The 27,842-nt window shown below is 37.6% G+C and overlaps 2 protein-coding genes across 2 annotated transcripts in view; both read left to right on the top strand.

Moving 5' to 3' along the window:
* The window catches only part of KLF12 (KLF transcription factor 12), a 455,468-nt gene that overhangs the window by 299,538 nt on the left and 128,088 nt on the right, over window positions 1-27,842 (top strand). Inside the window, exon 4 of the mRNA XM_054719850.1 lies at window positions 7,519-8,065. Within this exon, the coding sequence (XP_054575825.1) occupies window positions 7,519-8,065 (547 nt within the window). The remainder of the gene's footprint in view (window positions 1-7,518; window positions 8,066-27,842) is intronic.
* On the top strand, window positions 17,650-18,429 carry LOC103288358 (transmembrane protein 126A-like). The gene has a single exon (XM_008144055.3). It carries the CDS (start codon window positions 17,670-17,672, stop codon window positions 18,273-18,275), a length of 606 nt encoding a protein of 201 aa, XP_008142277.3. The 5' UTR covers window positions 17,650-17,669; the 3' UTR covers window positions 18,276-18,429.

Raw genomic sequence — 27,842 nt, 5'->3', positions numbered from 1 at the left:
TCTCTTCCTCTCTGTAAAAAAAAATCAATGAAATACATTTAAAAAAAAAAGAAAAACAGTATTTAAAAAAATAATAAAATAAAAAATAAATAAATAAATAAATAAATAAATAAATAAACATTATGTTCATGTCCAAACATGCTTGTCAGTATTTTCATTAGGAAATGTCTGCTATTAATGCATAAACAGAATCCCCTCTATCTTCCACCACCGTATAGGAGAATCCTCCTTACCTCATACTAACTCCCATGCACGTGCCAAACCAGTTTCAGATTTGCAGTCAACTGTAAACATAGATTCTGATTGCTTTGCATAAATAATATGATTTATGAAAGCCTGGGAAATAAATAGGTAATGGAAAAATGTAATAACTAGGAAAGAAGGAAAAATTGGAATAAATTTATGTGTGTGCTGAACCCTTTTTTAAGGCTAGCATTTTTAGTTCACTTATGAAAGCATAGAAAACATATAAAAGCACAAAGAGTCCATTATGTTATGCATATGTTCTGAATTTTCTCAAAGAATCAAATATTTCTTAAACTAAAACTTGAGAGATTAATATAAAGCAATTGAATTAAATATTCAAAATAATTTCCCCTTACATGCAGTAGATAACTCATTCAGTACTTTCAAAACCAAGTTCCAGATTGTCAATGCAGGATATTTCTACTTGTTTCCTTTTATTCTTTCTCTATGCTTTTAGAGCAGCTGCATTTTATCTCTCATTCTATCTCTCATTCTTTAGTATACTTGGCTTTAATTTTTTTCTTGGCAGTTTTCTAAAGTCACACTTAAACGACACTGGTTTTTAAGAGTTTGCCCTTGAACATGTAAAGAATAAAAACCACTGGGCTGAAACCAAGGTAAATGATGACCATGAGGGCACGGGCCCATGCAAGACCAATCTTGAAAAATAGGCTTTCCTTTTTAGTAAAATAAAACAATGTAGTGGAATGTGAAGTGCAGGCTCTATTCACAAATGGGTTTTCAGTGACATTTATACTTCGAGCAAAAATGGTCCAAGTTGCACGTTGCTTGCTTTAAGCCTGGTGCTCATATCTTGATACTTTCATTTACTAACTCAGGAAAGGAAGACACGAAAACTAAGGTATGTACCTACTGTGCATTTCCTGTAAAGAAAGGAATTCAGCTCTTTAATTAAAATGTATCTCCACTTAAAATAATGGTATATAACTTAAATGCTTAAATGATCACAAGATACAGAATCCTAGATTTAGTTTCTTTCCTTTTTTTATATGCAATGCACACTTAAGTTTCTTTAAGCACCTCCCATAAAAAACGACATGTTCGATTACTCACAAATTCAGACAGTGAAACTTATATAAACTAGTTTTCTGAGACACAAAAAAACAAATATTGCTTTGCTGTTTTCATCCCACAATAAAGACTGTTAAAGAATGCATCCCAAAGCAATCATTTTAATACATTTATATAGTGTTATAATGGATACAAACTGAACTATGGATTGATAAAGGTTATTTATATTGTGGTAGCAAGAATTCAGGCCAGTTAATTAAAGTGTATTCCATCAACTGTTACATGATCATCCTGTGGACCAATCTAATGAAGCTCAAAAATACAGAAACCAATTAAATAGTTTCAGATTATTTTCTTCTATACTTTAAGAGAAATTGTGTTGTGGAATCTAAAAATGCTCACAATATTCCTACTTGTTCAGCTACTTTTGTAATATACAGTGTTTGGCAAACACTGTATCTCTGTGTGGCTGAATTATCCTGCATCAGAATATATCTTACTCTGAGTTCAGTAAATGTATAACTTCTGAGAGTTATAGTAATAGATTAGGTTGTGTTTGGAATTTTTACTTCTGAGAGGGGAAACTCCAGTGCTTCCCTCTCACCGTTCTCACTATTACTTAAAAGCACTTACTGCCTTTAATTCAATCTTTACAACAATTGTATGAGTATGGAATTAATATTACTCTTTTTGAAGTGGATAAACTCAAACCTAGAGAATTTTAATGATGATACCAAGATTGCCAGCAAATAAATGAAGTTTAAGGCCTTTGTATCCAAATCAAATTTTCTTTCTATAATAGCCACACGACAGGCTTATAAAACAAAGATTCTTGAAATAGTCAAGCCAGGAGCCATGTAATGTTAGGCAAACCACTTTACAACCTTTTCTAAAATATTCCATGAAATTATATCTCAAAATTTATAAGGATAACATTAAACATTTATTTAAATGCTGGCTGACTGGCTGGCTGAAGAGATGAATGGATGAATTGTTAAATAGTTGGAGACATCCTGTTTGTGTGTGTGAGTGTGTCTGTACATACATACATCACTTCTCTAAAAATCCCTGGTGCCATTAATTTAAAAACAAGCTTGTAAATCTTGGGTAACAATTAACAGAATATTGTCTAACCATGACTACTCATAGTCTCGGAAGGGCGTTCCAAAGATAGGGAGGTGTTCAGACATTTCTTTTTTTCTCTTTTTAAGATCTTGTGATTAAAATATATGACTAGTATAAAAAATGCTTTTTATTCAATTGATACTAGTGGATGACTGTAGGAAACACATCCAATACTCTGGGTACTACCACATAGGAGGTTTTTAGATTCACTTTTACATTCAATCAACAAAATGCCCAGAGGTGAAGCTATATTTTACATGTTTGTTCAGGAAAATGATTATGTGATTAGAAAAACTCATGTGTAATCTCCAGATCACTGAAAGGAATATGTTCACAGAATATTATGTATAATATTTATTTTGTGAATAAAAGTGGCTTTAAGACTTGGCAAAAGTGATAGTGTGACAAAATAATCTTGTTTCTATTTATCTTTAGGTTTTCATGTACATGTTTTTATGAAGTATACTAGTGGTCCAGTGCATGAAATTCATGCACAACGGGGGGTGGGGGTTCCCTCAGCTCAGCCTGCACTCTCTCCAATCAGACATCCCTCTCGCAATCTGGGACCACTGGCTCCAAACCACTCACCTGCCTGCCTGCCTGATTGCCCCTAACCCCTCTGCCTGCCTGCCTGATCGCCCCTAACTGCCCTCCCCTGCCAATCAATTTGGTTCTGATTGGTCAGTTTCTATACCAGTCTGTGTCAAAAGCTCCGCCTCCTAGGCAGCCATTGGCTCCTCACAGTTCACCCAGATTTGGTTCTGATTGGTCTGGTTTCTATGCCAGTCAGCATCAAAAGCTCCAGCTCCTAGGCAGCCATTGGCTCTTCACAGCTCACCCAGATTTGGTTCTGATTGGTCGGTTTCTATGCCAGTCGCTGTCTCCAGGCCTATCTCCGGGCTTGATCAGAGAGGTGGGGCTGGTCAGCAGCTCCCATGGTGGCCTGGAGAGAAACAGAGGCGCTGCTGCTGGCAAAGCCCAGAGAGAAAGTGGCAATGGCTGATCAACAGCTGCCATGGAGGCTGTGGATCAGACCCTGCCTCTCTCTCTCTGGGCCTCTCTCCGGGCCTGATCCTAAGCTTCCTCGGCAGTCAGTCCTGGGTCCCTGTGCCCTCACCAGTGGCAGTCAGTGCTGGGTCTCTATGGCAACCCAGCACTGACTGCAGGACTGACTTCTGGTGTTCAGTTGAGCCTTCAGTCGTTTTGGACGTTACGGACCCTGGGTTTTTATATATTAGGATTGTTATGTTTACCTTGATGCACTTTTGTGTGTATTTACACAATTATTTCTTGACACATTATTTAAAATTTTACTTGTAGACCCTTTTAAGTGATACATAATATTTTGAAAAATGAAATTACTCTCATTCTCTTTGACAAAAATCCAGTCTTTTCTTACAATCTCTGTGTCTTTAAAGGTGTGGGTTTTTTTCAGATAATATTGAATTTAGTGTTGAATCATGTCCTCCACACCAGGGTGATGAACAGTGAAAAATCAGCTAAAATTACCATTCCCAGGCAAAACTCTTAATGAGCTTTAAAACAAACAACAAAAGCAACCAAGTTTAGTTGACACTAGTCCATCAGTGTTGTACCAAGAATTGCAGTTAATAACAAAGGGAAAATTTTAGGATGGAGCCCTTTATTTGTTCTTTTTATAGAAGTTTCTCTTCCTCAATGTGCTACAACTTACAACTTTTCTTATTATTTGTGGTCTTCTCAGTGTCTCTACCCCTTAGTTTTCTGATAACATACCCATATCTTTTCTCACTTTCTCAAATATGTCTAGTCCTTTTATTTAACTGTTAAAGGGAAGCTCTATGTACTTCTCTTTCAGTGTTTTCCCATGGTTTCTCTCAGCCTTTGTTCTCTCTTGGTTGTCTCCTGTGCTCCCCATCACCTCACTGTAGCCACACATTCATGGATTCAAACCTCAGAACCAGTCCATTTCAATGTTCCACTTTCTGAAGAAAAGAAATGAATTCCTAATACTGATTTCAGGATCAAGTCACTCAGGTCTTTTCTCTTTCCTAAAAGGAGGAGCAAGAGTATGCCATAGCTGTTTTGAAACCATATTTCTGCAGTATTGCTGGTTTACGTATGTGTATGTGCAGCCTAAAGCTGGAATTGTGGGTGGCTTTGCCTTTCACATTTTCACTGTAGAAGCGATTAGTATGGACTGTGAGGATATGCTATAATGTCAACACTGTAAACAGATGAATGGTACAATAAGGATTTTGTCCTCTTTATACTGATGAGGCGTTGTTTTTGGACATGCTGGCTACATTTCAATTGCTACATATGTAAAAGGAACCAGCATGTGCCTCTGTGATGTTTATGCTTATATATTCATGCATAATGTGTCCAAGGTTCCCCATAAGATAATCTGTAGTTCAAAGGTTTTGTGTATCCTTCCTAATTTTTATGAGCATTTTGTATATTTTGGCGTAAGCTCATACAAAAGCTATGTAGTTCTTTTGTTTTTGAAAGCTCCTGTGGGTTATTAATGTACAGTTTTCATAGCTTTCTAATATATACAGCAGAATTATAGGAGAAACACTCTTCTAGTATTGTAAAACCGCTTTAAAGAGTAAATATTTTTCCTATTGAGGGACTAAGCATCTACCTTCAAAAGGTGGACTCCTGTTCATAATCTGGGGAATTCTAAGCCAGTTACAAAGCTCAGGGAAGTTTGATGCCTCAGAAGACATCTCTTTACAAAGAAGCTCTGTACTAGTATGTATCACCTTCGGTATTGTCATAATTTGCTAAATAAGTCTTTTGTTTACTTTATAAAATGTTTGTACCATGGTGAATTACATCTCAGGCCTTGGTTTGTAAACCTATGTAGGAAGCTTGTGTATAAGTAGATACTTGAGGAGAATAATGTGTGATGAAAGTGGTCACTATTTCCAAAATTAGAATTTTGAAATGTCTTAATACAGCACAAAGAGAAAATTTAATCAAGACTATATCTGAAGTCAAAAAGTATGTGATAACATAGGCTTAATGACATATTTTATAATTATAATGATAGATCATTTGCAATGTTTTATGAAAGCAACCTTTCATAAAATAACAGGATTTCTATGTGGCTATAACATACTAATGAGAAACATAATGTTCTACAAAGTAATTAGGTGATAATGCTGGGAACCTATTGAAAAAATGTTCTAGTTAGAAAACTGGTTAATGATAACGGCTTTTTATAAAAGTAGTTGTTTATGGTGTTCATATTTTTTTTGTTTCTTAATGTTTGAGAAGATTAAAACTTATTTCTCAGTTTCAGCACATAAATGAAATCTTATTAGTTAGAATTTCATGCAGGGAAATATTTTGGATGATTCATTTTTATATTTTTTAATTTTATCGTTCTATAGGTCAGTAACCATGTTATCTTAGAAGCAAAAAAAACACACCCAATAACAAAAAAACATAATTTCCCCTTTTTAGTTGATCTGGTACAATTGTTGACTTTTTTTTTTCTTCTCTCATTGTTGCAAGATAAAATTCCCTTACACTGATGCCTATTATATGTTCTGAATGGAGTTATAATTTATATTCTATAAAGGAAAATTTTAAGAAACATGTTTTGTTCCTTTAAGTGTATGTTCAAGTTTTTTTGGGAATAGCAAACCAAAATCTTTTACAATGAAATGTACCAATTTCATATAATTTTAGGCATTATTGTTCTGATACCATAATGAAGCTGAAAAAGAGTTTTTGGTTTTCATATAATAGAACAATAATGTCTATACTAGCCTGGTCAAGTTAGATTTAAACCCTCTGTTAAGGCTGATACATGCCAAGTGACTCTTGAGCCATTGTGGGCCTCAGAAGTAGGCATCCAATAAATACTTGTTGAATTTATGAGTAGTTGAATATGAGAACAAATTATACTAGTATTAATGACCAGGAATAAAATGCTGCGTCCATTAATCTGGATAAAATCTTTCTTAGAGTCTTTATTATTATTATTATTATTATTATTATTATTATTAAAATTTGCTCATTGAAACTTCAAAGAATGAGCCCAGGCCATGTGGCTCAGTTGGTTGTCAGCCCATACACCAAAAGGTTGCAGGTTTGATTCCTGGTCAGGGCACGTGTTTGATCCCTGGTTGGGGCACATACGAGAGGCAGCCCATTGATGTTTCTCTCTGATATCCCTCTCTCTCTCTCTCTCTACCCCCTCCCTCCCTCCCTCTTTTTTTCATCCCTTCCTCTCTCCCAAATCAATAAAAACATTAAAAAACATTAAAAGAATAACATTGAATTTGGTTAAATTATTATCATTATCTTAAGTTAGACAAGACAGTCATAGACAATTTAAAATTTCCAGAAAAAAATGTTTTCCCTGAGATTATTATTTTCTAATAGGCACATTATAGTAGTTGTGTAAATTATTTTGAGAAAAAATGTTGTCATCACTAAGTTAAGTTTTAAGCTAATTGTTAGCAATGATTTGTATTAATGCTCATGAGAATTGTACGGTATCTTTTTCAGCAAACATGAAAGTTTTCCCAGTATCATTGTCAGGTAGCATTATGCCTCCAGATTACGATAATCTTGGATAAGCGTTAGATTGTAAAATCGTGGAACCTAGAGCTGGAACGATGTTTCAGGTTATCTAATCAGAATTCCATTAATTTATAACTGAGGAAATTGAGACTCATAAATGAAGGGTGGGTAAAACCAACAAAATGAATGTTTTTAATTAAATAGGTTGTATTTATAGTTTTAAGTAGGTAATGCTTTATTTACTGAACTTGTCTTTTAGAACATTTTCTATAAAATGATGTTCACTGTTAGGTTCCTATGTCCTCCTTCCTCCTCCATAACACACTTATTTCACTGGATTTTAATGGCTCTGCCTATCTCTCCCAACAGGATGGAAGTGTCTTTATAGCAGAGGCCTGTGTTACTCTGTCTAGTACTTTTGTACTCTCAACTTTAATCATAATTGGCACAGAGCAATCCTTGAAATATTTGGGGAACAGATTAATGTCTCATAGCAATAAGAAAAATTAACAATCATTCCAGTAAAAAAATCTTGCACCTATTAAAATGTGTGACCAACCAAGATAAATGTGTGTCCCATTTTTCTCCCCACAGTCTCCAAACGTCCACAACTACCCCGATATGGAAGCTGTTCCTCTGTTGTTAAATAATGTGAAAGGGGAGCCCCCGGAGGACTCGTTATCTGTAGATCACTTCCAAACACAAACTGAGCCAGTGGACTTGTCCATCAACAAAGCCAGGACATCCCCCACAGCCGTTTCATCCTCCCCAGTTTCCATGACAGCGTCTGCCTCCTCGCCTTCTTCAACTTCAACCTCTTCATCGTCTTCTAGTCGGCCAGCCTCCTCCCCAACTGTTATAACATCAGTATCTTCAGCATCATCTTCGTCAACAGTATTAACTCCAGGGCCCCTTGTTGCCTCGGCATCTGGTGTAGGAGGCCAGCAGTTTTTGCACATCATCCATCCTGTACCACCGTCAAGTCCCATGAATTTACAGTCTAACAAACTGAGTCATGTTCACCGCATCCCCGTGGTGGTACAGTCGGTGCCTGTTGTCTACACAGCCGTGCGATCACCTGGAAATGTGAACAACACTATCGTAGTGCCGCTTTTGGAGGATGGGAGAAGTCATGGCAAAGGTAAGGGACACAAGTGAAGCCTCGATTTATTTCAGCACTAGAGGTAACTCTTCTTTTATTCAGTGAGCAGAACCTAAATCACATGCAATACACTACACCCAATCGAGTTCTGTGTCCAGCACAGAGCCATTGAGAGCAGGAACTAAACTCAGGTTTACATAGGTATACAATTCAGTGTTACTTACTATATGTTTTATGTATCAAGTCATTTAATGTCAGAATTCAAATCTTTAAATTTGCAAAATAACATTTACCTTTAAATACGCAGTTGGAAAGGACAATCTATAGAGTAACTGCTTGTAAATATAAGTGCATAAATCTCTCATAGAAATTATCCATTGAGAAATTTTTAAAAAGTGAATCAGGATATTTCTTCTTGCAATTTTTCAGATTGGAACATACTTGGATGACAATGACATAAAATGCCATGAAGTTGTAATGCTTGAAATCTGATCATTTACTTTTAAGTAACTTGTAAGTTAAGTGGCCATTAAAAGAATTTTAAAGTTAGGTGTCTGGCTACAAAATTATCATGTAGCTTGAGTTCTTATCTTTATACTAGTAGCCCTGTGCACGAATCCGTGCGCCAGTAGCTCGCTGCCGCCCTCCAGTAGCTCTCCGCCCGCTGCCCCGCCCTTCTGTAGCTCTCTCCGCCTCCCCTGCCCCACCTCATAGCTTGATGCCCTGCCCCCTCCTGTAACTCTCCGCCACCTGCTTGTAGCTCACTGCCCCACCCTCCTGCTGATCCGTGATCCAGTCGTTACGCTTTATGGCGGCGTAACGACCATTTGCACATTACATCTTTATAATATAGGATATGTCTTAAGTTATTATTTTAAATAGCAGGATGGCTCAGTATGATGGAAATACTTCAACATACAATATTAATATTCCCTCTGGGGTTTAGAAGGCAGGAAGATACTTTGCTACATGACTTTAATAATATCTAGTTAGTTAACTATATATGATAGCATGAAGTTATTTATCTATTTCTAAGTTCCTTTTTCCCATAATTTATTAGAAGAAACTTGTAATAGCATCATGTTTGGGATTTTTCTTTTTCCCTTCCCATGAATCTAAAAACTAAGCCACCCTTCTATAGAAATGTAAAGTGCCTATGATCATTGATTAATTTCCTTTTAAACTAAATACAAATGTATATATTTTATCTTCATAACTTTGAAGTGATGATGGATTAAGACGTAATGTTGTATTTTTGCTTTGAATACCATATTAGTATTGAGGCCTATAATTAAAAGATGATTGATAAATACATAAAACATTGCCTTCTCATAAATGCTAGTAAACCTAGATATTTAGGCTGTTATGTAAGGCCGGCTTCAATGCATAGGAATAACATTGGATTGTGTACTTAGAGAAATTTTTGCAGACATATACTACAGAGCTGTGCATTCACTTTTGGCAAGTTAGTGTTTGTGAGTAGTGCTATGAATTTTTTCATAGCACATGAAATACATTTTATCTTCACAGTCTTGCCAAGTGAAAAATCTCATGACTCATAGCAATCAGAGATTTTAGGTTGCAATCTTGAGAAGTATATTGTACTTACTGACAATTTCCCTTTTGTGCTTTTATGGGCAAAGGCCAGGAACTAGTTCCACCATCGTCTTCATGAATAGCTAGAACAGTGGTTGGCAAACTCATTAGTCAGCAGAGCCAAATATCAACAGTACAATGATTGAAATTTCTTTTGAGAGCCAAATTTTTTTAAACTTACACTATATAGGTAGGTATATTGTTATTAACTTAATTAGGGTACTCCTAAGCTGGCCTTTGCTAAAAACTCAAGGGGCCAAAGAGCGGCATGTGGCTCGCGAGCCACAGTTTGCCGACCAGGGAGCTAGAAGAAAAAGAGAGGGTAGGGGAGCCTTTTTATGGATTTTAGTTAAGCTGAACCCTCTTTGATATTACTAATACTTTTGAACAAAATGAGCTAATAGATTTAAATAATAACATAACTGATGACACATCAGGTATTTCTTATCTATATAATAAAAGCCTAAGCGACTGTTATGGTGGAACGACCAGAACGACCGGTTGCTATGATGTGCACTGACCACCAGGGGGCAGACACTCAATGCAGGAGTTGTCCCCTGGTGGTCTGTGCACTCCCACAGGGGGAGCACTGCTCATCCAGAAGCTGGGCTCACGGCTGGCGAGCGCAGCGGCTGTAGCAGGATCCTCTCCCACCTCTGCTAAGGAGCAGTGAGCAGGCAGGCGGTAAGGAGTGATGGGTCCCAGACATCCCGCAAGGGGTCCCAGACTGCAAAAGGGTGCAGGCCAAGCTGAGGGATCCCTCCCTACCCAATGCATGAATTTTGTGCACCAGGCCTCTAGTCTTTTATAATTATAGATTTTTCCACATTGTATTTTGGACTGTATTTTCTCCCAACTTATTCCATATCCATTAAAACTGTCCAATTCCTTCTGTTGTTTTTATTTTTGAAAATTAAAGTTACATTCAATATTATTTTGTATTAGTTTCAGGTGTACAACACAGTAATTACAGATGTTTTTATAATTTTTTTAAGAATTAGGAATTAGCAAATGACAAAAATATAATCCTGCATGTTACATTATTTTATATATGTGTGTATGTGTATACCATAGGACATAAAATCCACTCTTTGTCTGGTACCACTTAAGGGAAATATTACTTTTATTCTGAAATTGATTGATTTAACATTGTTCATGACTTCTTTATAATTTTGGTGCACTAATGAAGGAAAATAAAGAGATATCTCTTTCATTTACTATTATCATTTTTTATGGGAGAGATTATTTTTATTTAAAGTGTATTATAAAGTATATTGCCAAAATGCCAAAATTTAATTTTCTGGAAAATATATCTTTGCAGAAGACTTTATTAAAATTCAGGCTGTAATTTGTTCTCTACATGCATATATTTGTTAGTTATATTCAGTGTTGTTTACTCAAAAGTTTTCTTATATAAAAAATGAATATATAACCATAAACATACTGGACTGTGATATGAGCATTAGGTGCGTGGGATTTGGAATCAAGATGGTAAGAGTTAGAATTCTGGGTATCTCATTTACAGCTTTGGATTTAGAAAAGTTATTTAGTCTCACTAATCTTTCTTTTCTTTAGTGATAAAATGGGATTAAAAACATGATCGATCCTTGAAGATTCTTAGGAAGATTAAGCAAGAGCTCATGTGTAAATATCTAGCATTAATCAGCTATCCATACATGTTTGCAGTTATTCATAATTATTATCGCCCCTCTCAAATACACAGAGCAATAATGTTCAGAATGTTTTTCTCTATTTTGTAAAAATAGAAAGTTGGAGGAAATAAAAATTTTCTGAATTTTAAAATGAAAAACTGCCCCCAGGAAGTTGGTACAGAAATGCCTCTCAAAGTTTTTACTACAACAAATTATAAGGGATGAGAGTTTAGTATGAGAAATTGTCTGGAAACACCCCATATTTTCTGTTTTTATTAGTTGATATTAAGTTTTTATAATCGCCGCATTCTACAAATATTCCTATAGTATTTTATAAGTTTTTTATTGTTTAACTGATTAATTAGATGATGGTAAAAGTGTCTAGTGGAGGAAGTCTGCCTACCTCCCAAAATGAATAAAGGAAAGGGTATTTCGGTAGTTCCTTAAGTCTTTATTTTGCACATATGCAGTTGGGCATTAGGCCAGCAATAAAATGCCTGAGTGATAAAGGGATCCCCTATTTCCATTCCCACTTAGGACTTGTATATTTGGTATGGATGAGCAAAAGAAAATATAACAAAGGAGTTGAAATTTCAAAATGCTGGTAATGGAAAATAGAAAACTAACTCCAATAAATGTCACTGATTATATTGGCTAATAATTTTTAAAGTTGGTATAACATATGTGGTCTCTGGTAAAGAAGTAAATTCTCTATGTCACATTATACAAAGGACTTTTGATAGACACATTCATGTCTAAAATAACATAGCTTATGGATTGAATAATTTGTTATTCAAGCACTTACTGAGCGTCTATCATGTATTAGGCATTTTATTGGCACTAGGGATACAGTGTTGAACAAAACAGATGCCTTTTCTATCTGAATGTTTATAGTCTATTAGCAGATATCAACATAAAATAGAAAATCATACAAATAACTGGTAATTGTAGACAGAATTGGATGAAAACATAGACTAGCCATGGATTTTCCCAGGACAGAGTTTAATTATAATTGCAGATAGAGAAAGTTGTATTTGACAAACAGTATTTTCACGGAGGGTGTTATATATGGTTGGGAGAAATGTTTTTACTGTGATGCTCGGAAGGTGTGGTTAGGGTTTGGGAATGTGGGGTAAAACTTCCACATGGATATGCTTGACTAACAACAAAAGGATATGAATTGAGGACAGAACCTCAGCCCAGCTAAGTATTTAAAGAATATTGATCTAAAGAATGGCAAGTTAGCCCAGGGTACCAACATATCTCAGTTGGGCCTTAAATGTAATATGTGATAAGAAGAAAAATGGCATGATGTTCTGGAAGGTACAGTCAACAAGCACAATTTAGACTAGAGCTGTAAGAGGGAGGATGTCATCGAAGGTCTCCCAAGGAAGACTTTTTTTATTTTTCCTTGATACCAAAAGGATGAAATAGTAGCCCCTCAGAGTGATAGTGCTGAGAAGTGGAAGGCTCTCCATGTAAACGGAACAACCAGTAGACTGGTCTGGCCCAAGTTTTGTTACTAGGTAACCTGAGACATCCTATATAATAAAGAGGTAATATGCAAATTGACCATCATTCCAACACGCAAGATGGCTGCCCCCATGTGTACACAATATGGCCGCCACAAGATGCCAGCAGGGGAGGGCAGTTAGGGGTAACTAGGCCAGCAGGGGAGGGCAGTTGGGAGGAACCAGGTCTACAGGGGAGGGCAGTTGGAGGCGACCAGTCCTGCAGGGGAGGGAAGTTGCGTGGGGGGGGGGGGGTACCAGGCCTGTAGGGGAGGGCAGTTGGGGGTGATCAGACCTGCAGGGGAAGGCAGTTAGGGGTGACCAGGCCTGAAAGGGAGGGCAGTTGGGGGGAACCCAGGCCTGTAGGGGAGGGCAGTTAGGGGCGATCAGGCCTGAAAGGGAGGGGAGTTGGGGGAGGGGCCCAGGCCTGCAGGGGAGGATAGTTAGGGGTGACCAGGCCTGAAAGGGAGGACAGTTGGGGCCGACCCAGGCCTGTAGGGGAGGGTAGTTCGGGGCAATCAGGCCTGCAGGGGAAGGCAGATAGGAGTGACTAGGCCTGCAGGGGAGGGCAGTTAGGGGCAACCAGGCCTGCAGAGGAGGGCAGTTAGGGGTAACCAGGCCTGCAGGTGAGAGCAGATTGGAGAGGGTGCAGACTGGGCTGAGGGACACTGCCCCCCCTTCCCCGGCCTGTGCATGAATTCCATGCATCGGGCCTCTAGTGTTATTTATAAACAAGACCCTGAGGGGTTATTATTTTTACCTCATAAAGGAATTTCAGTCCAGCCTGGGGAGGTGTTTGGTAGTTTTCACAGATTTTCATTACCTTTTACAGATATTTAATACCTGAAAACATAGAGGGTCTTACATCACAGGCAAAGTTGTTCTTGTTTTATTCTTGCCTTAATGTAAGAGTGGGAGTGTTTAGGATTTCCCATCCTCCCTCCCTTCCTTTCTGTGATCTGCTAGTGAGGAAAGAGGAAGAGTGCTGAAGAAAATGCAAGAGATGAGAATGTTTCAAGGAGGGAGCCATCAGTTGTATCAAAAGCTGCTATGGAACCAAGTAAAGAAAGGACTAAGAATTGAGCACTGGGTGGGGTGGGATGGGGGGACAAAGACTGACTGAAGTGAATGTGTCAGATGGGAGGTGAGAGAGGGGAGGCTGAAAGTCTAGACAGCTCTTTGGAGTAGTTTTGCTGGAAAGAGTTGTGGAGAAATGAATGATAGCTGGGGAGACTTTTAAGCTCTCAAGGGAAGGATTTTAAAAGAGGGGGATAGTAAAAAAAAAAGAGGGGGATAGTATAGCATATTTGTATTCTGTTAAGAATAATCCAGTAGATAATTGAAAATGGTTAATTCTAGAGAGGAAAAAATTGTAGAAGCAAAGTCCTTAATTGCACGTTAGTTGCTTATACTGTGGAAGTAAGCTGCATCTTGTAGTAGTTAACACATATTCTAAAATAACTAGAGGCCCGGTGCACGAAATTCGTGCACGGAGGGGGTTTGTCCCTCAGCCCAGACTGTACCCTCTCCAATATGGGACCCCTTGAGGGATGTCCGACTGCCCATTTAGGCCCGACACCGGGATCGGGCCTAAACGGGCAGTCAGACATCCCTCTCACAATCCAGGACTGCTGGCTCCCAACTGCTTGCCTGCCTGCCTTCCTGATTGCCCCTAACCGCTTCTGCCTGCCAGCCTGATCACCCCCTAAACCACTCTGCTGCCAGCCTGTTTGCCCCCAACTTCCCTCCTCTGCCGGCCTGGTCACCCCTAACTGCTCTCTCCTGCAGGGTTGATCACCTCCAACTGCCCTCCCTTGCAGGACTGGTCCTTCTCAACTGCCGTCCCTTGCAGGCCGGGTGCCTCCCAACTGCGCTCTCCTGCTGGCCATCTTGTGGTGGCCATCTTGTATCCACATGGGGTCAGGATCTTTGACCACATGGGGGCAGCTATATTGTGTGTTGGAGTGATGGTCAATCTGCATATTACTCTTTTATTAGATAGGATAGAGGCCTGGTACAGGGGTGGGGGCCAGTTGGTTTGCCCTGAAGGGCGTCCCGGATCAGGTGGGGGTTCCCTTGGGGTGTGGGGCGGCCTGAGCGAGGGGCCTGTGGTGAATTGCAGGCCGGCCACACCCCCTGGCAACCCAAGCAAAGGCTCTGGTATCTGGAATTTATTTTCCTTCTACAATTGAAACTTTGTAGCCTGGAGCAGAGCCAAGCCCGGGGCTCCCTCTGAGGCTGGCCGGCAGCCATTTGTGTTGGGGTTATAATTGAAACTTTGTTGCCTTAAGCGGGTGGGCCCGGCCAGGGTGTGCGGAAAGCTTTGCTTCCCCTGTTGCCGGCGGCAACCCTGGCCTGCACTCTCAAGCTCCATTCTGCCGCCATTTGTTTGAATTTGTTTACCTTCTATAATTGAAACTTTGTAGCTTGAGTGGAGGCTTAGGCCTGGCAAGGGCAGGCAGAAAGCTTGGCTTCCTCTGTTACCTAGGAAACCTTGCTCTCTGTGGCTGTAGCCATCTTGGTTTGGGTTAATTTGCATACTCGCTCTGATTGGATGGTGGGCGTGGCTTGTGGGTGTGGCTTGTGGTGTGTTGGAGGTATGGTCAATTTGCATATTTGCCTATTATTAGAGAGGATTTTATTGGATTGACAAATATTTAGGAAAATCAAAGAAAATGTGAAGACAGAAGGTAATCTAGAAACAATGAAAAGCAAACAGAAATTCAGTAAAATTTGGGTTCCATTGAGAATTATAAGAATAATATCAGACTTAATATACAATGAGATCAAACATTTCTCATTCATCATTTAGTGGAATATATAGAATTCATTCAAAACAAAAGATTAACCCAAAATAATTTATATTTGTTGTTCAAAGACATATTTACATTTGAGGTTTAATAGATACCACATTTGGGAAATTCAAAGTACTTAGAGGCCAATATTATAACAGTCTGTGAACAATCCAACTAAAGAGCTAACAACAAAAAAAAAGGGGACTTATATCTTCCCTACCATACCTGAGCTAGTTCTGTCTTCATGTAGCCGGAGGAACAGGTATTACTACCTCGATGCCCAGAAATGAGACTTGATCAAAGGAGTGACTGAGTGATGGTTTTGAAACAGTCAGAACTGAAAAGTCTGGTGCATCCACCTGGGTGTTTCACTGTTGCTCAATTTCTCCTGATCGCTGTCCCATTCTTTTTTATTAGGTTATGCAGATGATCTGTTATTTTCCCTTTTTCCCCATTCTTGCTTCCTCCTTAGCCACCCAAACCCATCACTTGACTATCTACATGACTGTAATCAAATAGGTTACCTGGAGGATGAGCTCAGCTCCAGACTCCTAACCACCACATTTCCTCTCATGGGAATGCAACCCCAGAAGCCCGTGGAAATGCAAACAAAAGCATTGATTGCATTAAGACGTTTTATTGTAATGGTGTCATACTTGACAAATAACTTATGGTCGTAAGTGCATTATTCCTGACTGAAAACTTTTATGTGATTAGGTCCTTGTGTATAAATTATATTTTTTCCAAAATATCTGACAATAGCATATGGATACTGTTGTCTGGAAACCAACCCCACTTGGGCATGGCTTTGGTCATCTCCTTTAAAAGAATGTTGTTTCCTTAGTATATTTAGATGAAGTGATGAAGAATCCTCCAAAAATATAGTCTTATTTTCATGGCATTCATTCAGGAGTTTCAAAGGGATGTGGCCATGAGCAAATCTGTAATAATCCCGTTTTCTTCCTCCACACTGTTAGATTTCTCAGCGGCCTAGAGGAAGGAGCCACACGTGTGGTTTTAGTCCTGTGCCATTTATATTCGTGAAAGGAAATATGGTTATGGTAGTGATTGCTGCAAAGCTGCTTGGAGTTAGCTCCTGACCATTGAATACAACTGTAGTTTTGCTCCCATGAAACTCCCCATTTCAGGTCTAAATTTGTTTCAGCAGTTTTCTTCTGCTCTTAGGTTTCCCATTTGATGGTAATGATGTTTTATTGAACACCCCAATTCATTTTGTCGCTGATTTGCTGCTTCCGTCTACCTTACACGTGACTGTCCTCTTTTAGTTCACCAATCACTGGGATCCTGGTGTCATCTGTCCGTATGTCCAGAATAGTCCCGGGCAGCTGACCTGTGCTTATGGGTACGGTTATCTTTGCTTCTTGAGTGATTGAACTATCTCAGCTTCCTTTGGTAAATGTATTCTTATACTTATGCTTAAGTCTAACTACTAGATGTAGATTCATATTTTAATTCTCAATTTGATTTTTATCAACTGTCCATTTAGTTATGTTATTTCATTTTTTTTATGTTGTTTAGTGGGATGTGGGACTGGAGAATTGCTGACTTTTTGGTTTATTCTTCTTTAAAAGTAGACTTTGGTAGGACTTGAGTGTACCTCTATCATTATAAAACAAAACCGGAACTTGTTAAATAGTGAGAAAGACAGCCAATATTTATGAAAAATTGAATTTTAAATAGGAGTTCAGAAAATTTTATTTTATATAGATACACTAATCATTTGTTTTTTACCTGATATTCAACATGGAGTGGAAAACCTATCTGTATTCTTTTACTTCTGAGCATGCACAAGAATTTAAGTAGAGACCACCAAAAATTGGCTTCTTATGCTCTTGTCTATCTGAAATATCCGCAATCTATCGATTCTTCTGCTTCATTTGGCATAGACTGGTTTAGTTCTAAGATTTGATAATAATTATTGGCTCAGTGAGGAGACAGAAAGTGTTTGCATTTTTCTAGAAGAATTAGCACAGAAAAGATGGCTGCGCCCATGCGAGCAGGGTGAAGGTTGCCGTGAGCCTTAGGGCCAAGGAAGGCTGGAGCTAGCACCGAGGGCGGCAGGGAGAGCATGAGGTTCAAGATGGAAAATCGTGAATCAGATGATACTTTCAAGAAAGAACACATTTTGGACATCATACACAGAAAAATTAACCAACTTCCAGAAGCAGAAAGGAATCTACTTGAACATGGATCAACATATATTGGACTTAATGCTGCTCTCTGTGGCCTAATAGCAAACAGTCTTTTTCGACACGTCTTAACTGGGACACAGGCTGGTATAGCTGCTGGTTTACCAATGGCAGTGATCCCATTTTTGACAGCAGACGTATCTTACAAAACTGTTGTAAGTTTACCACTGAATACAGGTGATTTGCATTGTGAAACCTGTACCATAATACGAGGTGGATGGGTTGGACTTGTTTTTGATGGTCTGTACCCTGTTTTCTTGGCTATTCCTGTGAATGGTGGCCTAGCAGCCAGGTATGCCTCAGCCCTGCTACCAGAGAGAGGAAACATCTTAACCTACTGGATCAGAATTACTCAGCCTATCTTTAGAAAGATGTTATTTCCTATTTTGCTCCAGACTGGGTTTTCAGCATACCTTAGTTCTAGGCAATATAAACTACTTATAAAGGCTCTTCAGTTACCTGAACCTGGCCTAAACATTGAATGATTGTTAAGCAAATGTGTACACAAAAATAAAACTGTAATAAAACAAAACAAAACAAAACAAAAATAAATAAATAAAAGAATTAGCAGAAAAGAGAAAACACTAGGTAAGCTCCTTGGAAAGTGTAAAATGTCCAGGAGTGAGTCTGATTGGCTCCCCTCCTCCCCCATACAGTTAAAGAGTAAATAAAAGTACAAAGGCAAAAAGAAAAGGATGGTCCCCAAAGAGGATCCACATTAAGAGAGTAATATCTACCACATTAGTAGGTAGATATCACTTAAGGAAATGAAGGTACAGACAAGAGACAAATCCATTTATTCAATAGAGTAGCTAAAGCAGGAGGTTAATAAAGTGAACTTCATGTCCACTCTGTTATAAAGTGATAACCTATCACACCATTTTTATTTTGTTAGGACAAGTTTCTCCTATAGTAAAAAATTTATGTTTACACAACTACATGCTTAAATGAAATATGTAACTAATATAGCATTCTAAGATAGTGGTCTCTATATTCATTTTTACCACACCCGAAAAGTTTTCTCTGATAATATTTAAGGCATTGAACATTACATATTGGATTTTGAAATATAATATCTTTTGTTTCCTTTGTAGTTTCATTTATTATTAATATATTTTTTCTCTCCTGAAATAATGTTCTACTCAAATAAAAAAGCCTCTAATTTCAAATAGTAAAGGTACTGTTATGCTACAAGGAAATTCTTATTTTAAATACTAGATTACAGGTATTTATAGGATTACTTTGAGGATATTTGGGTATGGGAGATAAGTACACACACCTATATTTAGTAAGTGGGCATTTTACCCAATAACTTTTCATACCTGGAAGGAACAAATAAAAGAAAGAAGAATATAAGATCCAAGAGTGAAACTTAGTCTTAGAATCATTGCCAGCACTGTTTTTATTGGCTTTTTAATTATTTACAACTCTCTGGCTGTGATTTCTGTTCCCTATTTTTTCTTATTCCCTTAATAATAGCTCTTTTTTTCTGTTCTAAACTGTTACTGTTCTCTCAGCTCTTTCTCTCTGCTTGTTTTCCCATTTTTATTACAAATTTTTAATGTTTATTTTCTACTTTTAAGGGAGAATTTGATTAACTGGTATTCTGCTTTGTATTCTTTAGAAAAGAACAAGTTGATACTTATCGATCCAATAAATAAAAGAACAGCTACTAATTTACAGAGTAATAATCACATACTCTATTTTTCCTCCAGCCACCTTTATGTGAGCGACATGCTACTTTGATCATTGGCCAATTATATGTTATTCATGACCAGGTGGCTTCATTTGCCTTTTTCTTCCATTAATTAGTTCGTTTACTCAACAAATGTTTTACAGCTGATGATATGACCAAGAATGTCAACTACTCCGAGCTATGATGATTAAAAAAAAAAAAAAAAAACAACTCTTAAAACCAACTTTAGTGTATAAGACACTAAAACAATATTGTTTACCCTGTGGGTTATTTTTTCTGTTAGTGAGTTTTGAAATCAATTTAGTAACTCATAATCAGCAGTTTGAAAGAAATTAAACAGAATGAGGTAGATTAAAAAATATCTGATAGTATCTCCCAAATAAGACTGTATTATGAAACTTTTGTACAACACCCTATTTATATACATGCAGATAGGTATTGTGAGAGTGGGTGTGTGTGTATGTGTGTATGCTGAGTCATATTGAAATTTATATTTCTTACTATGGCTCCTGTCCAGAAAGTTTGAAAGAGACTGTACTGTAGTTCTCTGACCTTTAACTCTGCCTCTTTTCTCTATCCTCTTTTTTAATTTTAATTTTTTTCAATTACAGTTTACGTTCGGTATTATTCTGAATTAGTTTCAGATGTACAGCCAAGTGGTTAGAAAACCGTGTACTTCACAGTGGTCCCCCCGCTGCTTCAAGTCTTCACCTGGCCCCATTCATATTTATCACAATGTTACTGACCTTACTCCCTATGCTGCACTTTACACCCCTGAGACTGTTTTGTAACTACCAATTTGTACTGCTTAATTCCTTCACCTTTTTCACCCAGCCCCCCAAGCCTCTTGTCCTCTGACAACTGTCAGTCTGTTCTCTGTATCTATGAGTCTGTCTCTGTATTGTTTATTTTGTTCATTAGATTCCACACGTAAGTGAAATCCTATGGTATTTGTCTTTCTCTGTCTGACTTATTTCACTTAGCATAATACCCTCTGGGTCCATCCATGCCTCCTCTTTTCTACACCTCCTGCTCAAAGTACCCTTCTTGGTTGTTCCACCTTCTTTTCTCTGCCCTGTCACTCTCCATCTTCCTTCCATTTCCCTATCTTCTTCCTCCTCCCAGTTGTCCTTCTCTATCTTCCTCCACCCTCCACCATTCTAACTTTTCTGCTGAATCTTGATTCTTCTTTCTTTTCCTCATCTAACCAAATCACCTATCTCAGAAGTGATTATTATGGAGCTAAATGATACATATTAAAATTACAGACTTTCTACTGCCACCTAGGGGTAGAATTTTAAAACAATGTGAACTGCGAGAGAAAGAACTCTATATATTAGTTATTCTGTGATTGTTCCTGGATTTTTCCAGTTAAGTTAAAGTTGGTTGTCAGAGAGTGCAATGAATATTCCCTTTTTAAATAAAACTTGAACCTGAACTTGAAACTTAACTTATTTTCTGTGTTTTTAGAGCTCTAGTATATGAAATATTAAAAAAAAAAAAAAGCTAACTAACTTGGGCTAGAAAGAAAAAGCATCACTGCTACCTACTTGTCCCACTTTTCGTCCTGCACATTTGTATGTGACTTCTGAGTTAAAATGCTACTGTCTGTGTATCTGTGCGGACTTTTGTTTTGTTTGTGTGTTTTTTTTGTAACTATGTATTGGATAAATAGAAGCATAGAGTGCCAGCTTGTGAACTACTAACAAGTTTTGTTGATGCTATAGAAAAAAAAAAAACATACAAATAAAGGAAGAGTTATGTCTTGGGACAGCAAAGAACTCAGGAAGACAGAAAACAGGAGAATTTGGTGAAATTGAGATAACTGGGAAGAGCCCTTGGAGAATTCATCAGAGAACCACCTTCTCTATAGCTGGGGGCTAAGGAAAAGTTCAGTAGAAACTGAATAGAACTAGAAAGATAATCCCATGGTAGGTATATGGGTTTCTTGGTTTCTTGGGGAGAGAAAAACCTAGTGGGACTTGGGTGACGTACAATAAGCATAGACTCCTCTGTTGTCAAAAACTGTGGTTGCTTATATAATGTGGTGTAGGTTATAAATCCTCACTCCGAGGATAGAATAGGTTAATGACTCCCCAAATCTATCCAAGCCTCATTAGCTACTGTTTCTTCATTGCATTGTGCCCAACACTGGTAAGTGCTCAATAAGTTATTTATTGAATGAAGGGATGAATGAACAAAGAATTAATAAATGTAGGTACTATGTATACTGTATATTAATATATACTAGATGCCCAGTGCATGGATTTGTGCACTGGTGGGGTCCCTCAGCCTGGCCTGCGCCCTGTCACAATACAGGACCTCTTGGGGGATGTAGTAATGCAGGAAGGGGCAGGCGGCCAGGGAGGAGCCTGGGCCAGGCACGCAGCTCCCGCTCCCGCTCATCCCGCCCCGTTGTGCCTGCCGCCACTCGTAGCACCGCTGTAGAGGCAGGAAAGGCTCCCACCACCACAGCTACGCTCGCCAGCTGTGAGCCCGGCATCTGGCATTCGTAGGTCAGCTGAGTGGTTCTCCCACTGTGGGAGCACACTAAGCACCAGGGGGCAACTCCTACATTGAGCGTTTGCCCCCTGGTGGTCAGTGCATGTCGTAGCAACCGGTCAAATGGTAGACTGGTCTAATGGTGGACCTGTCACTTAGGGTTTTTTATGTATACGTAGATATTTTTAATCCTCACCTGAGGATATTTTTTCCATTGCTTTTTAGAGACAGTAGAATGGAGGGCGAGGGAGAGAGAAATATTGATGTGAGAGAGACACATCAATTGGTTGCCTCTCGCATGAGCCCAGACCGGGACCCAGGATCTAACCTGCAACCCAGGTATGTGCCCTTGACCAGCAATGGAACCCGCGACCCTTCTGTGCACAAGCTGATGCTCTAACCACTGATCACACTGGCCAGCGTGGTACAATGTTTTGTTTGAGATGCCTAGAAATGCTTTGCCTGGTGATGGTCTATTGTCCTAAACCCTACCCATAAAAGGAAGCTTCCCTTGTATGCTGAAGTAGAAGCAGCAACAGCATAAAATGATAACCAGCAGGGCTCCTCACAGCCTCACAGTCGGGCTCCTACCACTCTTCCACTCCAATTTGTTGTCATTCCACCAATTAGATCTCCTGACCCAGCCACCATTTCCATGGATTTTCGTAATGACAAATCTACCTTTATCATGTACTTTACTTTCCCTGGAAGGCCTTTCTTTTTTCTAGAAAGGTATACACCAAATTGTAAACCAATTTATTTCATATATATATATATATATATATATATATATATATATATATATATATATATATATATATATATACACACACACACACACACACACACACACACACACACACATTTATAACCTCTTAGTTCAATATATTTTGCTCAAATCTAATATATGTTATATGTAATTATAATCACAACTATCATTACTGCCTTTTCCATTGTCTGGCACACAATAAACAATAAGTGTTTATTTAGGCTTTAATAGTTTGTGGAATTGAACCCCTGTGGGTGAAAACTATTTTTATAGCTTCCAAATGGTCATAATGAAAAGATATTGCTGTATGAAAACTATAGTCGGTTCTAATTTATTCTTTTAGTCTCAGGTAAAATATTTTACCATGAAACTAGGATAAATAATGCCTTTGATTGGACCCAAACAATTAATAGTGTTTGGTCGGTTTCTTATGTAATAGTAATGCCAGTTTCACTTCCCAGTCAGGCTGAAACAAATTACACCTCCTACCCCACTGCAGTTAACTGTGTCAGCATCGGTACTATAAAATCTCAATAAAACCTGAAAACTGTGGAGTATGGATAATCCCACTATAAATTGTAATAAAAATGACCCCTCCAGACTCTATATTCTCCCCATTAAGTTCATAGACACTGTCTCTTTGTACATAAAGTTTTATGAAATAAATTGACCAGATCTCCTGTCTTTACCAGAGAGCAAGCTGTTTTGATTTAAAAGCTGATAACGGTGCAATCAGTTTTTGATGTTTGCAGTGCATTTTAAAAAACATAAATTCCATCTAACGAACCTTAAGTAGAAGGAAAATGCTACTTTTATTTGCACTATGCAGTGAACACCTCTTTGTGAGAAGAATAAAATGACATATTTACTGTGGTGGGCCCATTTGTTGCAGCCATAAAACAATGATTTGGTTTCCTTCCACAGATCTCAAATCTTAAAGGTATATTAAGCAGACCCAGGCACAAATCTAAAACTGCTTTGTCTGATTGTTTCAAATCTTGTGTGTTTAGAAGGAATTGTCAGTTTCGTGATTGTATTTTTGGCTCTTCTGTGTTAAAACCAAGGGCTCCCTAATCACTCCTGGTGGCCTTTGTCAGAGGTGATGTTTTAAATCAGCTCTCTGTAAACACAGAACCTTTTTAAACAGAGGAAACCTCCTAGAGACCTAGGTTGTAAATCCCCAAAGGACATGAATTAAACTCTGGAGGAAGTCTTCTGTTATAATGAAGGTAGAGTAGGTGGCATTTGAGGTGAAAGTTAAAGAAGCATAAGGCTTTGCTACTCAGAGTAGGTAGAAGTATTGCAGACCAGGCAAAGAGTAAACAATGAGGGCAGAGAATGAAGGGTACGTAAAAATGAAGAATGGTGTAGTTTTACTGAATTGTACGTTATAGTGTACTTACACATTGCATAGGGTATAAAACACCTATTGCATGCATGATATATACTATGAATTACATGTAGGAGAGGATCTGAATTCCTCCTCTGAAAGATAAAGCCTTTGAAATCTTGGTTGTAATATGCTTCTGACATTCTTTGTGCATATGATTTTCCAGCTGTGCATAGAAATGACCAAGGACAAATAAATGAGAAGAATAGTTCTCAATTTTTATTTTTATTACTCAGGTCCCCTAAAATGTTTTCTCAATAGATTTTTCTATGTCTTCCCAATAGCCACAAAAATTTGTAGTATTTCATGTTCTGTAGTAAAATAAAATAGATCTGACTTTTGTATCCCCAATCTCGTACCCCCTGAGGTTCTTATATGTCAACTCCCTGTCCAAATCAGGAAACTGCCTTTATCCATAGATACACTGAGGTGAAAACGTGACAGCCAACAAGGAAGGTGTCAAAATTATTATTAAAATAACAACTTGAAAAATCCCAGCAAGGTCTTCTGAGACTGGAGTAAATAGGCTTAAACGGTTCTTCAGTCCTTGGAGATAATACTTTATTACAGCATAATAATTGTTTTTGAAATCATGACCATTCGTAATGACAGAAAGGGTAAATTATGCTCAGTCTATTGGAGGTAAACAACAAAGTATGTAATCAATCTTATGAAGATATTTATTAAGAATCTTTTCAATAATTAACCTGTATTGAATGCTATATGTCCTTTGTGCTTTGCATACATTATCTGTAAATCTAACATATGTAAGACTTAATGTATGGGTATTACTGCCTGTATTTTACATATTAGAAAATGAAGACTCATGTAACTTCCTCTACTCCTTATAAGGTCACAGCTTATTAGTGGTAGAGACATGAATAAAATCAAAACTTTTTAATACTTTCATGCCATTTTGCTAAACTTGGGCTTATTGCTTTAAAATATATGCCTTAGTTTTCTAGAGAATTTGTCAATATTAAATAGCCCAGTTCCATATTTCCTCAATAAGACACATTGTATTTTTAAATCATTTAAATTTTTTGTGATGGTTAAAATTTGTTACAAATGAAATCTACTATACACAGGAGGCTTACAGTTGTGAGTACGTGAAAGTTTATTCTTGTATTATTTATTGTGTTATTTTCCATATGAACAACTGTAAACCTACTTTTACCCTACACTGTATATAAAATCACACACACATATACATGTATATGAGTAGCATAAATTAATTTCATGTTGTTAAATATTAGCTTCATGGTACCATGTTATGTATTTTCATTTTTCCATTATCTCGCAGCATTAAAAACAACAGCCTCGAGCTGTAGGTTAACATTTCTAGGTTTAGGGAAATTTTGTCAAAGTGTGGTTCACTGAATTTCAGAGATTGGCATCTGTGTCATTTTTAGACATATCTGGTCCCTGCCTGGAGCTCTCTTGAGCAGGGAATTGGTTAGACAGATGTATACAACAGACACGTCAGTTCAGTCTTGCCTTGTTCTGGTGGTGATTGTTTTCTGAAAAACAAAGGGAAAACCACAAAACAAAAATATAGCCAGCATTTATTACTACTGTTTTAATTACATTTATTTTTCTTAGATTAATGAGTTCAATAAAATTCTGAGCACTAGCCAATAGCTAATAATCATTATAACATTACAGTTTTAGAATTATCTTAGCTGATATGAGCAGATGTTCTGAAATGCCTTTTTCAAAATTGGAAAATAAATTCCATAAAATGTGTGCTTTTGGTTACAGAGAATAGCTTCATGGTAAGATCTGACATTTTCCAGTTTTTACTTCAGTTTTTCTTCAGTCTCATATAGTATGTTTTCTGTTTTTATAGCTCCCTTACTATTGCATTGTTTGTCAAAGAGTAAAGGACCTTGTATGGTGTCCGTAATTGATTGGTATCATGATGTGTGGGAGCAAGTATATTCCAACACATTCTTCAAGTCCTGGTTATAATGGAACAAAATCCATTTATATCTAACCAATGAGCACTGCAGGTAAGGCACTGCTTAGTGGCATTGGTATGCCCATTGGTGTAATCTACACTAATCAAGGTACTACAACCTTCATTGATATGTTTTATCTCATCCACTTTGCAACTATGACAAGTATGGAGGCCTGTCTCTTTCCTTCTTTGTCCAATTGTGATCACGTGTTATGTTAATCACCATAATAAGCCTCTTATACTTAAAAGTAAACCCCTTGCCGAAACCGGTTTGGCTCAGTGGATAGAGCATCGGTCTGCGGACTCAAGGGTCCCAGGTTCGATTCCGGTCAAGGGCATATACCTTGGTTGCGGGCACATCCCCAGTAGGGGGTGTGCAAGAGGCAGCTGATTGATGTTTCTCTCTCATCGATGTTTCTAACTCTCTATCCCTCTCTCTTCCTCTCTGTAAAAAATCAATAAACTATATTTTAAAAAAGTAAACCCCCTTTCGACTGTAATTTAAACTAGTTTTCTTTACTTGTTTTTTAATTTTTTACAAAATATCCTCACCCAAGGAAATATTTTTTCAAATATATTTTATTAATTTTTTACAGCGAGGAAGGGAGAGAGATAGAGAGCTAGAAACATCGATGAGAGAGAAACATCCATCAGCTGCCTCCTGCACACCCCCTACTGGGGATGTGCCTGCAACCAAGGTACATGTCCTTGACCAGAATCGAACCTGGGACCCTTGAGTCCGCAGGCTGATGCTCTATCCACTGAGCCAAACTGGTTAGGGCCCAAGGAAATTTTTTTTCATTGATTTTTACAGTAGAAGGGAGGGAGAGAGGGGACTGGGATCGAGCCTGCAACCCAGGTATTTGCCCTTGACCTAGAATCGAATCCGAGACCTTTGGGTATGCAAGAAAATGCTCTAACCACTGAGAACACCAGCCAGGGCTTAAACTAGTTTTAGCAGTGTAATTTTATATGATCTGATTTAAGTGAAATATTATAGCCTTTTCAGTTCACAAGTCTAAATAAGTCACTGAATGGTTTATAGCTATTTTTTTCATTATGATTAACATTGAGAATAGAATTATGATTATTATTGAGAATAGGACCATCTTTACTAACAACAAGCATAAGCTATCAAGGACTCAGACTCCACTTGTTAACACTATTTATCCTAAACCTTATTCCAGAGAAGATATAAGGAGTATCCGCCATATTATTACTTTCAGTCAGTGGGTAAGGAGCAGGGTGAAGTGACCAACTCATATCTGGGAATGTTAAAATGTACTCAGAGAAGAGCTTGGTATTGTGCCTTATTTATGAATGCTATATAAATATAAATAAAAACACAGCATATTCATATGGTATATTCATACTTTTAAAAATACCACCTAGAAACTTTTATACTTTATAAAGTAAATGAAGTTAGTTGGCTTACTGTAAATATATTGAATTTAGTTTCCTATTGTTATACCACTTAAATGGCAAAAAATCTTCATGATTATTATTTAAATGGACATGATTAAAGCACCAACTTATTTTGTTTACTTCTTTCTTATTCTTTTATCAAAACTAAATAAAATTTACACTTCCAGAATAAAAACATTAGCATTTTATATAAAAAGAAATCTTTAAGCACCATTTTTTTTAACTGCTTGTCTTACCCAGGAATTGTCCAGTATATTTTTTTTCCATTCACTTAATCATTTGATTAATACACATTTATGATTTTACCACA

Source organism: Eptesicus fuscus, chromosome 8 (assembly GCF_027574615.1).
Source record: "Eptesicus fuscus isolate TK198812 chromosome 8, DD_ASM_mEF_20220401, whole genome shotgun sequence".
Lineage (NCBI taxonomy): Eukaryota > Metazoa > Chordata > Mammalia > Chiroptera > Vespertilionidae > Eptesicus > Eptesicus fuscus.
The sequence above is the reverse complement of the archived record's forward strand: the minus strand, read 5'-3'. Positions and strand labels throughout refer to the sequence as shown.

Coding starts and splice junctions, on each gene's coding strand:
- LOC103288358 (XM_008144055.3), top strand. CDS start 17,670: ATGAGGTTCAAGATGGAAAATCGTGAATCAGATGATACTTTCAAGAAA.